This window comes from Choloepus didactylus, chromosome 8 (assembly GCF_015220235.1).
Source record: "Choloepus didactylus isolate mChoDid1 chromosome 8, mChoDid1.pri, whole genome shotgun sequence".
In the NCBI taxonomy this organism is placed as follows: Eukaryota; Metazoa; Chordata; class Mammalia; order Pilosa; family Megalonychidae; genus Choloepus; species Choloepus didactylus.
This window is the reverse complement of record NC_051314.1, coordinates 103,416,774-103,431,975: the sequence shown is the minus strand read 5'-3', so window position 1 is coordinate 103,431,975 and position 15,202 is coordinate 103,416,774. Positions and strand designations below refer to the sequence as shown.

At 35.8% G+C, this 15,202-nt stretch overlaps 1 protein-coding gene across 2 annotated transcripts in view; it reads left to right on the top strand.

The window, feature by feature from the left end:
• Window positions 1–15,202, top strand: part of FAR2 (fatty acyl-CoA reductase 2) — a 211,036-nt gene that overhangs the window by 180,123 nt on the left and 15,711 nt on the right. Inside the window, exons 9-11 of one of the 2 annotated variants that reach the window (XM_037845230.1) lie at window positions 6,014–6,185; window positions 9,504–9,633; window positions 10,060–10,361. In XM_037845230.1, coding sequence (XP_037701158.1) covers window positions 6,014–6,185; window positions 9,504–9,633; window positions 10,060–10,158 — 401 coding nt within the window. In that variant the 3' untranslated portion in view covers window positions 10,159–10,361. Of the gene's footprint in view, window positions 1–6,013; window positions 6,186–9,503; window positions 9,634–10,059; window positions 10,362–15,202 lie in introns of those variants that run through there. The other variant, XM_037845229.1, reaches the window with a different exon arrangement.

The following is a 15,202-nucleotide window of genomic DNA, read 5'->3' as shown; positions in this document are numbered from 1 at the left end:
CCTACATTATCTTCTAGGAGTTTTATGGTACTTTCTTTTATATTGAGATCTTTGGTCCATTTTGAGTTAATTTTTGTGTAGGGGGTGAGGTAGGGGTCCTCTTTCATTCTTTTGGATATGGATATCCAACTCTCCCAGCCCCGTTTGTTGAAAAGACCATTATGACTCAGTTCAGTGACTTTGGGGGCCTTATCAAAGATCAGTCAGCCATAGATCTGAGGGTCTATCTCTGAATTCTCAATTCGATTCCATTGATCTATATGTCTGTCTTTGTGCCAGTACCATGCTGTTTTGGCAACTGTGGCTTTATAATAAGCTTCAAAGTCAGGGAGTGTAAGTCCTCCCACTTCGTTTTTCTTTTTTAGAGTGTCTTTAGCAATTCGAGGCATCTTCCCTTTCCAAATAAATTTGATAACTAGCTTTTCCAAGTCTGCAAAGTAGGTTGTTGGAATTTTGATTGGGATTGCATTGAATCTGTAGATGAGTTTGGGTAGAATTGACATCTTAATGACATTTAGCCTTCCTATCCATGAACATGGAATATTTTTCCATCTTTTAAGGTCCCCTTCTATTTCTTTTAGTAGAGTTATGTAGTTTTCTTTGTATAGGTCTTTTACATCTTTGGTTAAGTTTATTCCTAGGTACTTGATTTTTTTAGTTGCTATTGAAAATGGTATCTTTTTCTTGAGTGTCTCTTCAGTTTGTTCATTTCTAGCATATAGAAACATTACTGACTTATGTGCATTAACCTTGTATCCCACTACTTTGCTAAATTTGTTTATTAGCTCTAGTAGCTGTATCGTCGATTTCTCAGGGTTTTCTAGATATAAGATCATATCATCTGCAAACAATGACAGTTTTACTTCTTCTTTTCCAATTTGGATGCCTTTTATTTCTTTGTCTTGCCAGATTGCCCTGGCTAGCACTTCCAGCACAATGTTGAATAACAGTGGTGACAGCGGGCATCCTTGTCTTGTTCCTGATCTTAGAAGGAAGGCTTTCAGTCTCTCACCATTGAGTACTATGCTGGTTGTGGGTTTTTCATATATGCTCTTTATCATGTTGAGGAAATTTCCTTCAATTCCTACCTTTTGAAGTGTTTTTATCAAAAACGGATGTTGGATTTTGTCAAATGCTTTTTCAGCATCTATTGAGATGATCAATTGATTTTTCCCTTTTGACTTGTTAATGTGTTGTAATACATTGATTGATTTTCTTATGTTGAACCATCCTTGCATGCCTGGAATAAACCCCACTTGGTCATGGTGTATGATTTTTTTAATGTGTCTTTGGATTCGATTTGCAAGTATTTTCTTGAGGATTTTTGCATCTATATTCATTAGGGAGATTGGCCGGTAGTTTTCCTTTTTTGTAGCATCTTTGCCTGGTTTTGGTATTAGATTGATGTTAGCTTCATAAAATGAGTTAGGTAGTGTCCCATTTTCTTCGATGTTTTGAAAGAGTTTGAGTAAGATTGGTGTCAGCTCTTTCTGGAAAGTTTGGTAGAATTCCCCTGTGAAGCCATCTGGCCCTGGGCATTTATTTGTGGGAAGATTTTTGATGACTGATTGGATCTCTTTGCTTGTGATGGGTTGGTTGAGGTCTTCTATTTCTTCTCTGGTCAGTCTAGGTTGTTCATATGTTTCCAGGAAATTGTCCATTTCCTCTACATTATCCAGTTTGTTGCCATACAGTTGTTCATAGTATCCTCTTATAATTTTTTTAATTTCTTCAGGATCTGCAGTTATGTCACCTTTTTCATTCATTATTTTGTTTATATGGGTCTTCTCTCTTTTTGATTTTGTCAGTCTAGCTAGGGGCTTGTCAATCTTGTTGATCTTCTCAAAGAATCAACTTTTGGTGATATTTATCCTCTCTATTGTTTTTTTGTTCTCTATGTCATTTATTTCTGCTTTAATCCTTGTTATTTCTTTTCTTCTACTTGGTTTAGGATTGGTTTGCTGTTCATTGTCTAGCTTCTTCAGTTGATCCATTAGTTCTTTGATTTTGGCTCTTTCTTCCTGTTTAATATATGCGTTTAGTGCTATAAATTTCCCCCTCAGCACTGCTTTTGCTGCATCCCATAGGTTTTGGTATGTTGTGTTCTCATTTTCATTCGTCTCTATATATTTAGCAATTTCTCTTGCTATTTCTTCTTTAACCCACTGATTGTTTAGGAGTGTGTTGTTTAACCTCCAGGTATTTGTGAATTTTCTAAGTCTCTGATGGTTATTGACTTCTAATTGTATTCCATTGTGGTCAGAGAATGTGCTTTGAATAATTTCAATCTTTTTAAATTTATTGAGGCTTGTTTTATGTCCCACACCCAGTTTTGTGGTGTGTGCCTGTTATTTGAAGCACTTCCGTCACACTGGGTTGTGTGGGGCAGTTCTGGGCTATGGGGCTGGCGATGGGCAGGAGTGTTTCCTGTCCACCAGGATGATGGCTGTGAGCGGACACCCCCCTTTTCTTGGGAAGTTGTGGTGTTTAGTGAATTTTCTCAGCCACTGGATTATTGCGTTTTGTCTCAGAGCTCTCCTAGTTCTGCTCTTGACTTGACCTGCCCAAATTGCAGGTCTTTGAAGCTTTCTGTATTGGGCTTCTTAGAGTAATTGTTTTAGAAAAAGAAAAAAGGATTAAAAAAAAAAAAAAAAAAAAGGGCCCTCCTCAGAGATCTAACGGGTTATTGAAATGCTAAGAGACAAAGCAACCAGGGCCATTAAGGAAAGGTCCACAGGGCAGAGAGATCAGCTTTTCTTCGGGATTTGCATATGCACCTCAGGTCCTGGGCTCCGGCCTGAGCTCTGCCCTTCCCCCTTCTATGTTCACCAGAACTCCAAAAATCCTCCGCTTTTATTTTGGAGTTTTTCATGTTGTTTTTTTTCTATGCCTGTCTCCTCTCTGCTGGGCTGGCTGCTCTCAGATTCTCTGGTGTCTGGTCTCCGTCTGTCTATGGTAGGAGTTTGGATCAGCAGAATGAGTTTCCGATAAGGGCTGCCACTGCAGTTCTCCCTTCTCCTTCCCGGAGCTGACAGCCCCTCCTCCCACGGGACTGAGCCTGGCAGGGAGGGGCGCGGGTCCCCTGGCCGCAAAAACTTACAGATTTCGCTGATCTCAGCAGTTCGTTTTCATGAGTGTTGTATGAAGTATGCCCAAAGTCAGATTGCTCTGTGGTGTCCAGTCCACGCAGTTCCTGGCTTTCTACCTACTTTCCTGGAGGAGTAACTAAAACATACAGCTCACCAGTCTGCCATCTTGCCCCACCCCGATTCTTATGTTTTATTTATTTATCTGTCTATCTTTTTTCCTTATATCAACGAATGTAAATGCTTTCTGGTCAAAGAATACAATATATATGTTACTCTCTGAAAGTTGTTGAGATTTGCTTTATGGCCTATTATATGATAAACTTTTTTTAGTTTTCCACATGTGCATGAGATCCTATTTGTCCTTCATTTCAGAGCCACAAGAGAGACAGTAGCTTATTGGTTAAGAGTTTGGATTCTAAAGTCAAATAGACCTGGGTTCAGATCATATCTCATCCATTTATTCATCCACCCCTGTATTCACTGAACAGGAACTACTTTTGGTGCTGGGGATACGACACTAAACAGAGATACATACCCACGTGGAGGTTACATTCTGGTATAGGTCCACCATTTACTAGGCTTCACTACTTACTAATTGTATGAACTTGGGAAAATAATTTATATTTATTCCCTAGCTCAATTTCTTTACCTATCAAATGGGAATTATTATTTTACTTCAGAGAGCTTGGGGATGATTTAATGAGACAAAATTATTAGCATGGGGACTGGAACAGTAAACATTTTAGTAAATGTTTGCTGTTGTCACTTGTACAACTTGCTCAGGAAGCCTTTAACTCCCATCCCCCACCCAAACCAGAGTTAGATGCTGCTTCTTCCAGAACATACTGTGCTGAGCTGTAACATAACATTTAGGCAATACACTGTAATTGTTATTTATCTACATCACCCACCAGATAGCCAATTCCTTAAGGACAGAGACTATATCTTACCTATAGTTTTATCTGAGCACCTAGCACAGTGGCTGGCAAGTATTAAGTACTAAACAAATGTTTTTTGGAATGACTTAAGGAAGAGTCAAGAAGATTTCAGAAATGGAAAGTAATTGTGTTCATTCCTTCATTCATTCATTCAAAAGCCATTTATTGGGCATTGGCCATCTGTTAACTACTGTGCAAGGTACTATACAGGCATGAACAAAACAGACAGAACCCTGCTTTCATGGTACTTTTCTTCCAGCACAGTGGAAGAAATATACAGATATAATAAAGTGGGAATGTTGCTATTGTACATGTGGGGGCCAAGGAAGGCCTCTCTGATAAGGTGTCATGTTAGCAAAGAACTGAAAGAAGTGAGGGGACAAATCAGAAGGATATCTGGAGGAAGAGTATTCCAGGTTGAAGGAACAACATGTACTCATGCTCTACGGTAGAAATGTATTTACTTATATTCAAGGACAGCTATGGTTGCAACAGAGGCAATGAGAAGGAGAATGGGAGGAAAAATAAAGCCAAAATTGTGGACGTAGGAGGTGGAGATACAATAATGCAAGGCCTTATAGGCTGTGCTAAGGAGTTTGGCTTTTCCTCTGAACAAGATGAGATTCCACTGGAGCATTCTGAACAGAGAAGTAGCTTACACTGAGTTACATTTTAAAGAATCACTCCTGCTGTTATACTGTGGCAGGGAGAGTGAACTGCAGGGGACAAGCATAGTGGCAAAAACCACTTTGGACACTATTGCTATATCCTAAGCTACAGAGGTAGTTTGGAACAGCAAGACAGCAGTAGAAACTCTGGATGCCTTTCACACATAGAGCTGATAGATTTTGCTGTTCAATTGCATGTGGGGTGTTAAAGAGAAGAACCAAGATAACTCCTATATTTTTGGCTGAATAATTGAAAAAATTGAACCATCATTTACTTACAGGTGGAAGATTGGTGAAGAAGTAGGCTTTGTGTATATATTGAGCAGGGAGTCATTGTTATTCCATGTATCAAGAGTTCAATCTTAGATCTGTTAAAAGTGAATGCTTATTACACATTCAAGTAGAAATACTGAAGAAGCATATGGTTATATAGATTGGTCAATATTAATTTCTGAATAAACTATCCATAACTTTTTTGTTCTCTTTTTCAAATGTGTATGCCTATGGGCCAAATGTTTCTTGAGAATCTTCTGTGCATAGGGTGTATATTTTTCACATAGATTTCTAGGCTTTACCTCTAAGGAGGACAACAATCGTATTATTATCATAACTAATATTTTCATAATTGAATCATGAGCTTATGCATATTTTGAAAAAGCATTGTAAAAATGTCAAACTGGAATTCAAATGAATACATTTTGAAAAGAATTGAGGTACAAATGTATATAAAAATTTTTAACTGTCTTAATAGGATAAAAAGAAAAAGATTAATATGAAAGAAAAACTGAGAGACTAGATTACACAATTGAGTCTAACATGTTCCCAAAGAAATAGAAATAACAAAGAATTAACCAACTATGATATTTAAACTGAACCAACACAAAGGAATCTTGCCTTTATACTCTTTCAGTCTTCTTAAATGTTAAAGTAAATGTTAAGAAAACTCTCTGATGGTTCTGCAAGTAATAATTCAACCAAGGAAATCGGGCACTAGTTCTGTCTTAAAGGGCTTCCAAAATAGTCTTGGAATTGAATGATGGATTTCAGTTTATCTGAACAGTACTTCTTTATTGACTAAAACCATTGCTCCCAAAATTTGTTTCAAGGAAAGGGCTCAATTGTTAGCCCATTTATATTGTTTGATTTTGCAGATGATCACTTGTCCTATATGAAAAGTCTTCATATTGTTTTCAGAAATTGATTCTTGACTCGACATGCAAATCCTTAGTCTTGATTATGATTTTGACCCACCGCAAATGTCTTCTACCATGATGGGCTTATATGTTCCTAGATTTAGCACTTTCTCTCTGTCTTCTAGGATTCCAAATGTTGGCAGCCATTGAAAAGATCCCATTTGAGGGAGCTTTCAGGCGGCCAAATGCTGAGTTCACATCCAACAGCATCACAACCCAGTACTGGAATGCAGTCACCCACCGGGCCCCTGCCATCATATATGATTTCTACCTGCGACTCACAGGAAGGAAGCCAAGGTGGGAAGTTGGGTCAACAGCTTTGAGAGCATCACTGCATGGGAGAGTAGAGCCCCAAATTCTCCCTTCAGCTGGGGATCAAAGGAGACAGCTGAACCTGGCATATAAAGTTTTGTGACAACCAAAGTAATAGTAGTGAAAAGCCGCAAAGGACTCCCACGTTAAAAATCTTCTGCTGTAATAGAGGAAATCAAATATTAAGGAACTTGCTTGATGAATTTATCAAGTAATGATCCACACAAAAGGAAAATCAATTAAGACTGTCACTGAGGTTTTCCAAATAGTTAGTAAATCTTAAAATACATAATATTGGTAATAGCCCCCACTGACTGAGCACTTACAAGGTGGCACGCATGGAGCTCAGGGTTTAACATGCATGATGATATAATTTTCATTCTCACAACAACTCGAGGGGGACACTATTATCATTCCAATTTTACAGAGGAGGAAACAGAAGCTAAGAGAAGTTAAATTAGTCTCAAAGGAAATGATAGGAAGGATTTGGCAAAAATCTGAATCTCAAAGCCAGTGTTCTTAACTGGCTTTACTGCCACCTAGAGATTAGTGAAGAAATTAGAGGGAACAAGGCATAGTGAAAAAATGTGCTGAGGCTAAAGCTGCCCTGTCACCATTCTAGTTCCGTGACATAAGACATTATCTCTTTCTCTCACTTGAATAATGCCATGCATGTCTGTGTAATCATCATTATTATAGAATGAAAGGCAATTCCTAGGATCAAGAATCAGGAACATGAATTGTGTTGTTTCCTTTGCTAGCCCTTCTTAAAGGAGAAAGTCTTTCTCAAGCATGTTTAATCTTCATTCTTATTAGCAGAGCAAATGACTAAAACAAAGACAATGTATATTTTATCCAAATTTTCATAGACCTTGTTTAGAGCTTATAACTCAGGGTTTCTTTTTAGCAAAGTGAAAAGAGGACACTAGCTATGAGGAAAATATTTGCATAGGGATTATTAAATAAGATGGAAAAAATCATCTCTATGGCAGAAAAGCTAACATCCTTCTAGACCATTTCCTTCCCCAGATGCGTTTATGTGAAATCTATGCATTTGCATCCATATATTTATACACAGAAATATGGCTTTGCTTTGAGGTGTGTGTCTATACGTGTAATCAACCATACATATTTTTCAACTTTTGTTGTCACTTAAAATGTTTTATGAAAATCTTGCCGTGTCATTCTGCCCAGTATTGTCTTCCCCCCATCACCTACCAACAATGGGGACAACGAACATCACTGTGCACGCATCTTTGCATAATGTGCCACTGTATCTGGGTAGGATGCTGAGAGTTGGAATTGCTGAATAAAGCATATCAGACTTAGTGACTACTGCTGGGTTGCTGTAAAGGAAGGCTGCCAATTTGCACTAGAGGGCACAATATTTTCCTTCACTCTCACCAATAGTTTCCAAGAATCAATCTTTTGAATTGTCAAACTAATGATAAGGAATGGTATCTCTTTGTTATTTTGATTTGCATTTTCCTGATTGCTGGAGGGACTGGACTTTCATTTGTTTATTGGACATTCAAGTTTTCTTCTCTGTTTATTGCCTGTTTCTGTTCCTTGCCTATTTTTCTATTGTGTTGTCCTTATCAATTTATGAAAACTCCCATGTGTTTGTGTGTGTGTAAAAGTATATTTCATGTATATTCTCCAAGTCTGTTTATTTTTTAGCTTTGATTATGAGCTTTTTGTAATACAGAAAAGATAAACATAATATAGAGTTTAAGAGCATGGACTTTGGAGTCATATTTATAGGATTTAAATCCTTACTTCACCAGTTTAGCCATATGAGCCCTAAATCACTTAACCTCTCTAGCCTTCAACTGTAAACTTCTTCAACTGTAAAAAGGCTAATCATACCTATTTTATAGGGTATTATATAAGAGTGCTTAGAATATAGTAATCATTCAAATGCTAGCTATTATTATTAAAGAAGTTTTAAATTTTTATGTGGTAAAATGAATCTTATTCTTTATATGTTTTGCATTTTATGTATTAAGAAGTGCTTTTCCACCTGAGAGTAATAAATATATTCCATTTTTTCTTCTAAAAAATATCATTATGCTGATATAGTCCTGTATATATATACAATGGGCAAATACCTTTAAAAACTAAAAAGGAATCTATGTGAAAGCACAGCAATTGCATCAGAATTGTGGAATGGATAAATATGTTAGATAATAACAGCTGAATTGAACCCTATTATGATATCTACCTCCTGCCTAAGAAATTTACAATGATACAGTGAGAGCAGTACCTTCTAAGTCATTACATTCACAGACATCAGGATTTGACCAGAAATAAAACCAAGCCCCCAGAATAGAATCATAAGTCTTCACTGGTCTGACTACAGTAATCACTAATACCATGATTGACTTAATTATTAAGACAGAAAATCAAACCCTCTATAGGCCAAATGTGATTTCTAGCCAGAAGACTTAGATTTGAGCATTGCCCATGTGACCTTGAGCATATTACTTGGTCTTTCTGTAAAATGAAGATAAATCCTTACTACCTCACAGACTCACTGAAAGTTTACTGTAAGTTGTTAAGTAGTGTAGGTCTGAGTCCTGACCTCAGGATTGAAAGAGGTGGTCCACTGGGAAACAAGGTGGCGAGATCACAAAAGCAGAGGCTTTTTGAGGCCATTCAAAACTGAGCTGGAATTTTAACTTTTGTCACTTATTCTGTGGTCTTGGCCATTTAATCCATCTTAAGCTCACTTTCCTTATTCAAAAAATGTAGATAATCATACCTACCTTATAGGGTTGTTTTGAGAATTTGCAGGTATTTTTTTTTTTTTTTAAAGCACCAGCACTTTGCCTAACATAGTGTGTTATTAACAAATAAGTTCTGTTCTCTTTAAATCTGCTTCAATTAATGCTTCTACCCAGAAGTTATATACCATGACCCTGGACCCTATTGATTTCTTAATCTGATAACACACCATCATAAAGATGATAAATAAGTTTCATAATTTTTTACCTCAGAATTGAAGGAATGAACAGTATGTCATTAAGGATGGATGATAGTTGACTTAGTTTAAAAATGTTTGCCACCCTTTGAGGGATAGTAAAAAAGAAGAAAAGGAGAAGATGGTGGTATTAAAATGTCTGATAGAACAAGCTCCTTCATCACTTTTAGAATATGAGTATTAATCAGGGATTGAGAAAAAATGAGAGAGGTAAGTTTTATACTTTTAGAAAATAATTTGTCATACAACCCTATAGAGTGACAGGGAAGTAGCCAGATATTGTGTTGCTGACATGTGCTTCTACCTGATTTTTACCTTAGGATGACAAAGCATATGAATCGGCTTTTAAAAACCATATCCATGCTGGAGTATTTCATCAACGGGAGTTGGGAATGGAGCACGTACAACACAGAAATGCTTATGTCTGAGCTGAGCCCTGAAGACCAGAGAGTAAGTACAGCACTGACTTAAAACAACAAGAAAATCTTACTCATTTGGAATTTAGAATTATTTGACCTGGAAAGCTGATGAATATAGGGAGTTTTGTTTAGGTACAGAGAAAAAAAATTTTGTTTTTGTTTTGTTTTGTTGCTAAGAAAGGCAGCTAATTCTTGCAGGAAACAAGTTTAATGTAGGTAAGAGACCTAGATTCTGGTCTTAGATCCTCACTGCTGTTCTGCAGTGATGTGTTTCACTTACTGTGCTTCATTCCCTTGTTCACCCATCAGTAGTTATTTTTTCAGAAAACCCTCAGTGCCTATTTCTTTTCCTGCCCCTCCACAGCAAGAGACTTCAATGAAAAATAATGAGTTTACTGCTTATGTACTCTCTCATCCACTATTCTTGGCAAATCAAAATTGTTCTTCATCTCCACAGCTACATTTCCTTCCCTCTCATCTTTTTAAAGCCAACACCTACGTCTGTGCATTTTATCTGATCCAAGATCTTCCTCCATCAATGTTGCCCTCTCCCTAGAATTCCAGTCTTCTTCCGTATAATGGCTTTTCTTCAACAATTCAGATTTTTGTTTCTCAAGACAGGGCTTAACTTTAATTGCTTAGTATCAGTGCCACGTATTTCCTTACCACAGCCCCTTGGCAGTCACAAATGATACATTCTGAAATCCTTGCAAATTACCATATTCATGAATAGAGAAATCTTTTGTACTTTGTACATTTTACTAGCTTTTATTTTCCTCAGCCATGCATTCCTTGAGCATGTCCTTATGTTGTTACTAAAGTTTACAATAAAACTTTAAAGTTTTCACACTCTCTTGACTGACATTTTTCACTAAGAAACATTAGTTTGCTTAAAAAGCATTTCTTGATTTACTGTGTACCTGACAGCATATAGAATAAAACCCAATCACATTATGAAGCAAATGCTACATGGTTAACTAGATTCACTTGTCAGCTAAGGGAAACTCCTATATACTAGCCTCATAGTACATGATTCAAATCCAAGTCCTAAAATTATTTCTTGTCATGGAACCAAAGGGTAACTTGGGAAGTCAAAAAACATAAATGTTGCATTAAATAAGCAAGCCAGGATTTAAAGGGATATTTTCTCTGAAATCATTGCCATGTATCTCTAAAACTGACATGAAATAGAGCTATTTCCAAAAATGTTTACATACCTTGCATAGACAAAATTCTTCTTGCACTAATGTTTGAAATGCATGGGTATCATGATCAAATTGGCTTAAAATAAAACTCAAGCTATTGCAAATTATTTATTAGCTTCAAATTTTATATAGGCTTTTCCTTATTGCATTTTCTCCACGTAATTTACCCATCTAAATAATTTTAAAAAGTAATGAGCTTAGTATACCTAACATTTAAGTGTTCCATTTCTGATACTTTAGAATGTTAACCTAAAATAACTAAAACTTTTGTGAATAAAAGAATCAAAGCTGTAGTGGGTTTGATATAGGCTCACAAATATATGCTTAGAAAAGGTAACAGTCCTGAAAACTTAAATATAATTGCCAACTCTGATGCAGCTAGCCATGTGGAATCAGGTTTACAACTTGGGCTTCACTGTAATCTCATGTAGAAATGTGAAACAGTATAAAAATGCAAACCACTATAAAATAAATGAATATGTAATATGGTGATTCTGTGAAAAACATTTCCAAGCGAAGTAAAACTGCATTTTGAAAAGCAATTCAGGTTTTGGACCAGTCCATAGAGCCCTGTGGAATCTCATCTGCTCTATTTGTTAACACTAATTTCACAAAGGATTTGAAATAACTTGATATACATATTATCAAATTATCAATTAAAAAGAAAACAGAAATAAAAGTATAACATCAAAACCAGAGAAAATATGAATTACAATATGAAATCAAGGCTAAGAAAGAAAAAATAAGAAGTCCCTTTGTAGTCTACAAGATCCTACCTGTAGGTAAGCAGGTAATTTTTTCTTGAGCATTCCAATGGCAAACTTAAAAGAAAAATATGCTTTCAGTGCACTTGTTGTCCAAGAAGAGAAAATATATCAGTTTTCCAGGGGAGCAAAGCTTTTCTTGGCACTTAACTCTAGATGAAGTGATTATGAAGGGCTTCTGATAATAGCACACTGAGAGGCATAATACACCAAAGCTTATACAGTAACAACTTTTTAAAAAGTTATTCTTGTCATGTTCCTCCATGAAAGTTGAGAGGATAGCAACCAAAACCATAGGGCAGTGGATCTGCAAGGGTCTCATTTATCAAACAAATGTTCACTGAATCCTCAGAATGAGGTCACTTTCTAGGTCTAAGATGGTTTCCTGTGATTCAAATATAATATTTTTATTTGCATATAAAAGAGGCAGATTTAAGTAGCCCTAGAGAACTACTAAAATCTTAAAGATGTTAAACTCAATTACATTCTTTAGATGTCTACTATTTCCTAGATGAAGGGGAACAGAGCTAATCATAAACCCTGGAGGAAAGATGCAGGCTGTGAAATAAATGCAAGAGATTCCAAGAAAGTAGTGTGGTTATTTAAAAATCAATACAGTTGACTTTTGGTGGTGATTGACTTGTTTTTGTTTGTTTGTTTTTTGACAATTTATACCTTTTATTTGATACAATCTGAGGCTTCATCAAAAATTCTATAGCTTTCTGAAAAAAGAAAACTAAGAGTTTTAATTCGGTCATATCCATATAAACCTTACATAAAGATCAAACAACAGAATAAGTCACTATATAACAAAAAGACATATTTTTTACTTTTAAATTAATATTAAAAATTCATTTGACTGAAATTCTTTAATTCATTCACATATTATGCAAATATTAATTGAATACCTACTTTGTTCCAGGCATTGTTCTAGGAACATAATTTTTTTTAAGACTTTTTTGCTATTATGATTAAAATCCCCCCTAGTGAGGCATCACCAGAAGCTTAATCAGTTAAGTCTAATCAGTCACCTGTCGTTCACTGAACATAAGGGAGATTCTCTGAGAATAGGCTTTAGTATGCAAAAAGTGATCTGAAAGTGCTGGATGTCTAAGAAGAAAGCAAGGTGCCCAATGGGGAGGACTGTAGCATGTTAAACAAGCCCTGGCAACTTACACTTGCTAAAATTTAATAAATATTAGAAGGTTTTTTAGCCTAGTAAAAGTTCAGTTTGCAGGTCATTATCTCCAAATTCACCAAATAAAAAACCTAAAAAACCAAATCAATCCGTGTGAGGACCAGTGAAGTCTAATCCTGCTGTACTCTGATTTGATATTAGTTCAACAGGGTCATACCTAAACCCTCCTTAAATTAGTTCCAGAGATGATACCACAATCTTCTTGACATTCTTTCTAGTGTTTTATGTTTTTGTATTACCATAAGTTCTTTATATTCAGTCAAAATAATTTTTTTCCATTAAATTTCCTCCCTCTCCTCAGTTAGGCTCCCTCAGTGAAATTTTGAAAAGATGCCCGGTGGCTCGAGGATGACCTAAAAGGCCTCCCTTCCCAGACCATCCCATTCTAGCTCATATAAAACTGGGTTCCCTCATGAGCCAGCCTCAGTACAGAATTTTTTTCAAAGTGTGACAGAAATAAAACTACCGAAAGCACTGAAATCTTTACTCTGGCTTTTCAGTAACATACTAAAGGGAGAAAACATTAATCAGTGCAATCACTGCATTTTAATATATTTTGTATTGTTTATTAAGGGAAGTTGTACATTAACAGAAAAGCTACACAGAAAGTAGAGTTCCCATATAACCCACCCTCAAACACACTGTTTTCCCATTATTAACAATTTGTGTTTGTATGGTACTCCTATTACAACTGAGAAAAAATATTTTTATAATTATAATCTATGCATAGTTTACATTAAGATTCACTGTGTTGTAAAGTTCTACTTTTTTTTTATATTCTAGAACAAACATACAATATAAAATTTCCCCTTTTAACATTCATATGTAAAATTCAGTGGTGTTAATTACATTCACAATATTGTGCCACGATCACCATCATCCATTACCAGAACTTTTCCATCACCCCAAAACGAAATTCTGTACCAATTAACCATTAACTCCCCATTCTCTATCCCTGTCCCAGCCCCTGATAAACTGTACTCTAGTTTCTGACTCTATGAATCTGCTTATTCTAATTATTTCCTATCAGTGAGATCATACAATATTTGCCCTTTTGTGTATGGCTTATTTCACTCAAAATGTCGTCTTCAGGATTCATCCATGTTGTCTCATGTATCAGAACTTCATTCCTTTTTACAGCTGAATAATATTCCATAGTATGTATGTACCACATTTTGTTTATCCATTTGTTAGTTGATGGACACTTGGGTTGCTTCCATCCTTTGGCAACTGTGAATACTGCCACGATGAACATCAGTGTGCAAATTTCTGTTCAAGTCCTTGCTTTCATGCTTTTCAGTGTATACCCAGAAATGGGATTGTCCTACCATATAGTAATTCTATACTTATGCTCTAAGCAAAATTAAGTTGTCAAAAATGTGAGAACAGTACAAAATGGCAGAACCACATTTTGCTCCCTCTTCAAGGGTGTCTGCATGTGTTGCTTGAAAATTTGTGTTTTCAACAGTTTTATTTTAAAAATTGGATGGCTTAAGATTGTATAGTATTTAATCACATTTTCTGGAAAACAATTGTTCTGTTTGCTTATGTCGAGTCCTGCCTTATTGTTTGTTTTTATTTATGGCAGAATGTATGGAATCTGTCTTGTAGTTTAAAATTTTTAAATAGTTCTTTAAAGAATAACAATAAAAAGTCTCAAAAACAAAACAAGAACAACGAAATATTCTCAGGATTTCTGAGAACCACCAAACTGTTTTCCATAGCATCTGCACCATTTTACATTTCCACCAACAATGTCTCCAAATCCTCTCCAACACTCATTATGTTCCATTATTTTAATAGTAACCTTTCTAGTCAGTTTGAATTGGTATCTCATGGTTTTGATTTGCATTTTTTCAAATGGCTAATGATTTGAGCATCTTTTCACAAGTTTGTTGACCATTTGTATATTTTCTTTGGAGAAATGTCTATCGAAGTATCCTGTCCACTTTCTGATTGGTTGTCTTTTTGTTGTTGACTTGTAGGATATTTTTGTATGTAACATATATTAAACCCTTATCAGATATATGGTTACCAAGCATTTTCTCTCGTTTTATAGGTTTCCTTTTTACTTTCATGATGACAACAGTTTTTGATTCTGATGAAGTCCTATTTATTTTTTCTTTTGTTCCTTGTGCTTTTCCTATAAAGTCTAAGAAACCATTTCCTAATACAAGGTATTGAAGATGCTTCCCTATGTTCTACTCTAGTTGTATAATTTTGGTTCTTATGTTTATATCTTTGATCCGTTTTGAGTTAATTTTTGTACATGCTGTCAGGTGGGAATCCACAATCATTCTTTTTCATATGGATATCCAGTTTTCCCAGCACCATTTGTTGAAGATACTATTCTTTCCCCATTGAGTGGTTCTGGCACCCTTGTCAAACTCAATTGAGTGTTTGTTCTGGAACTCCCAATTCAATTCCTTTGGT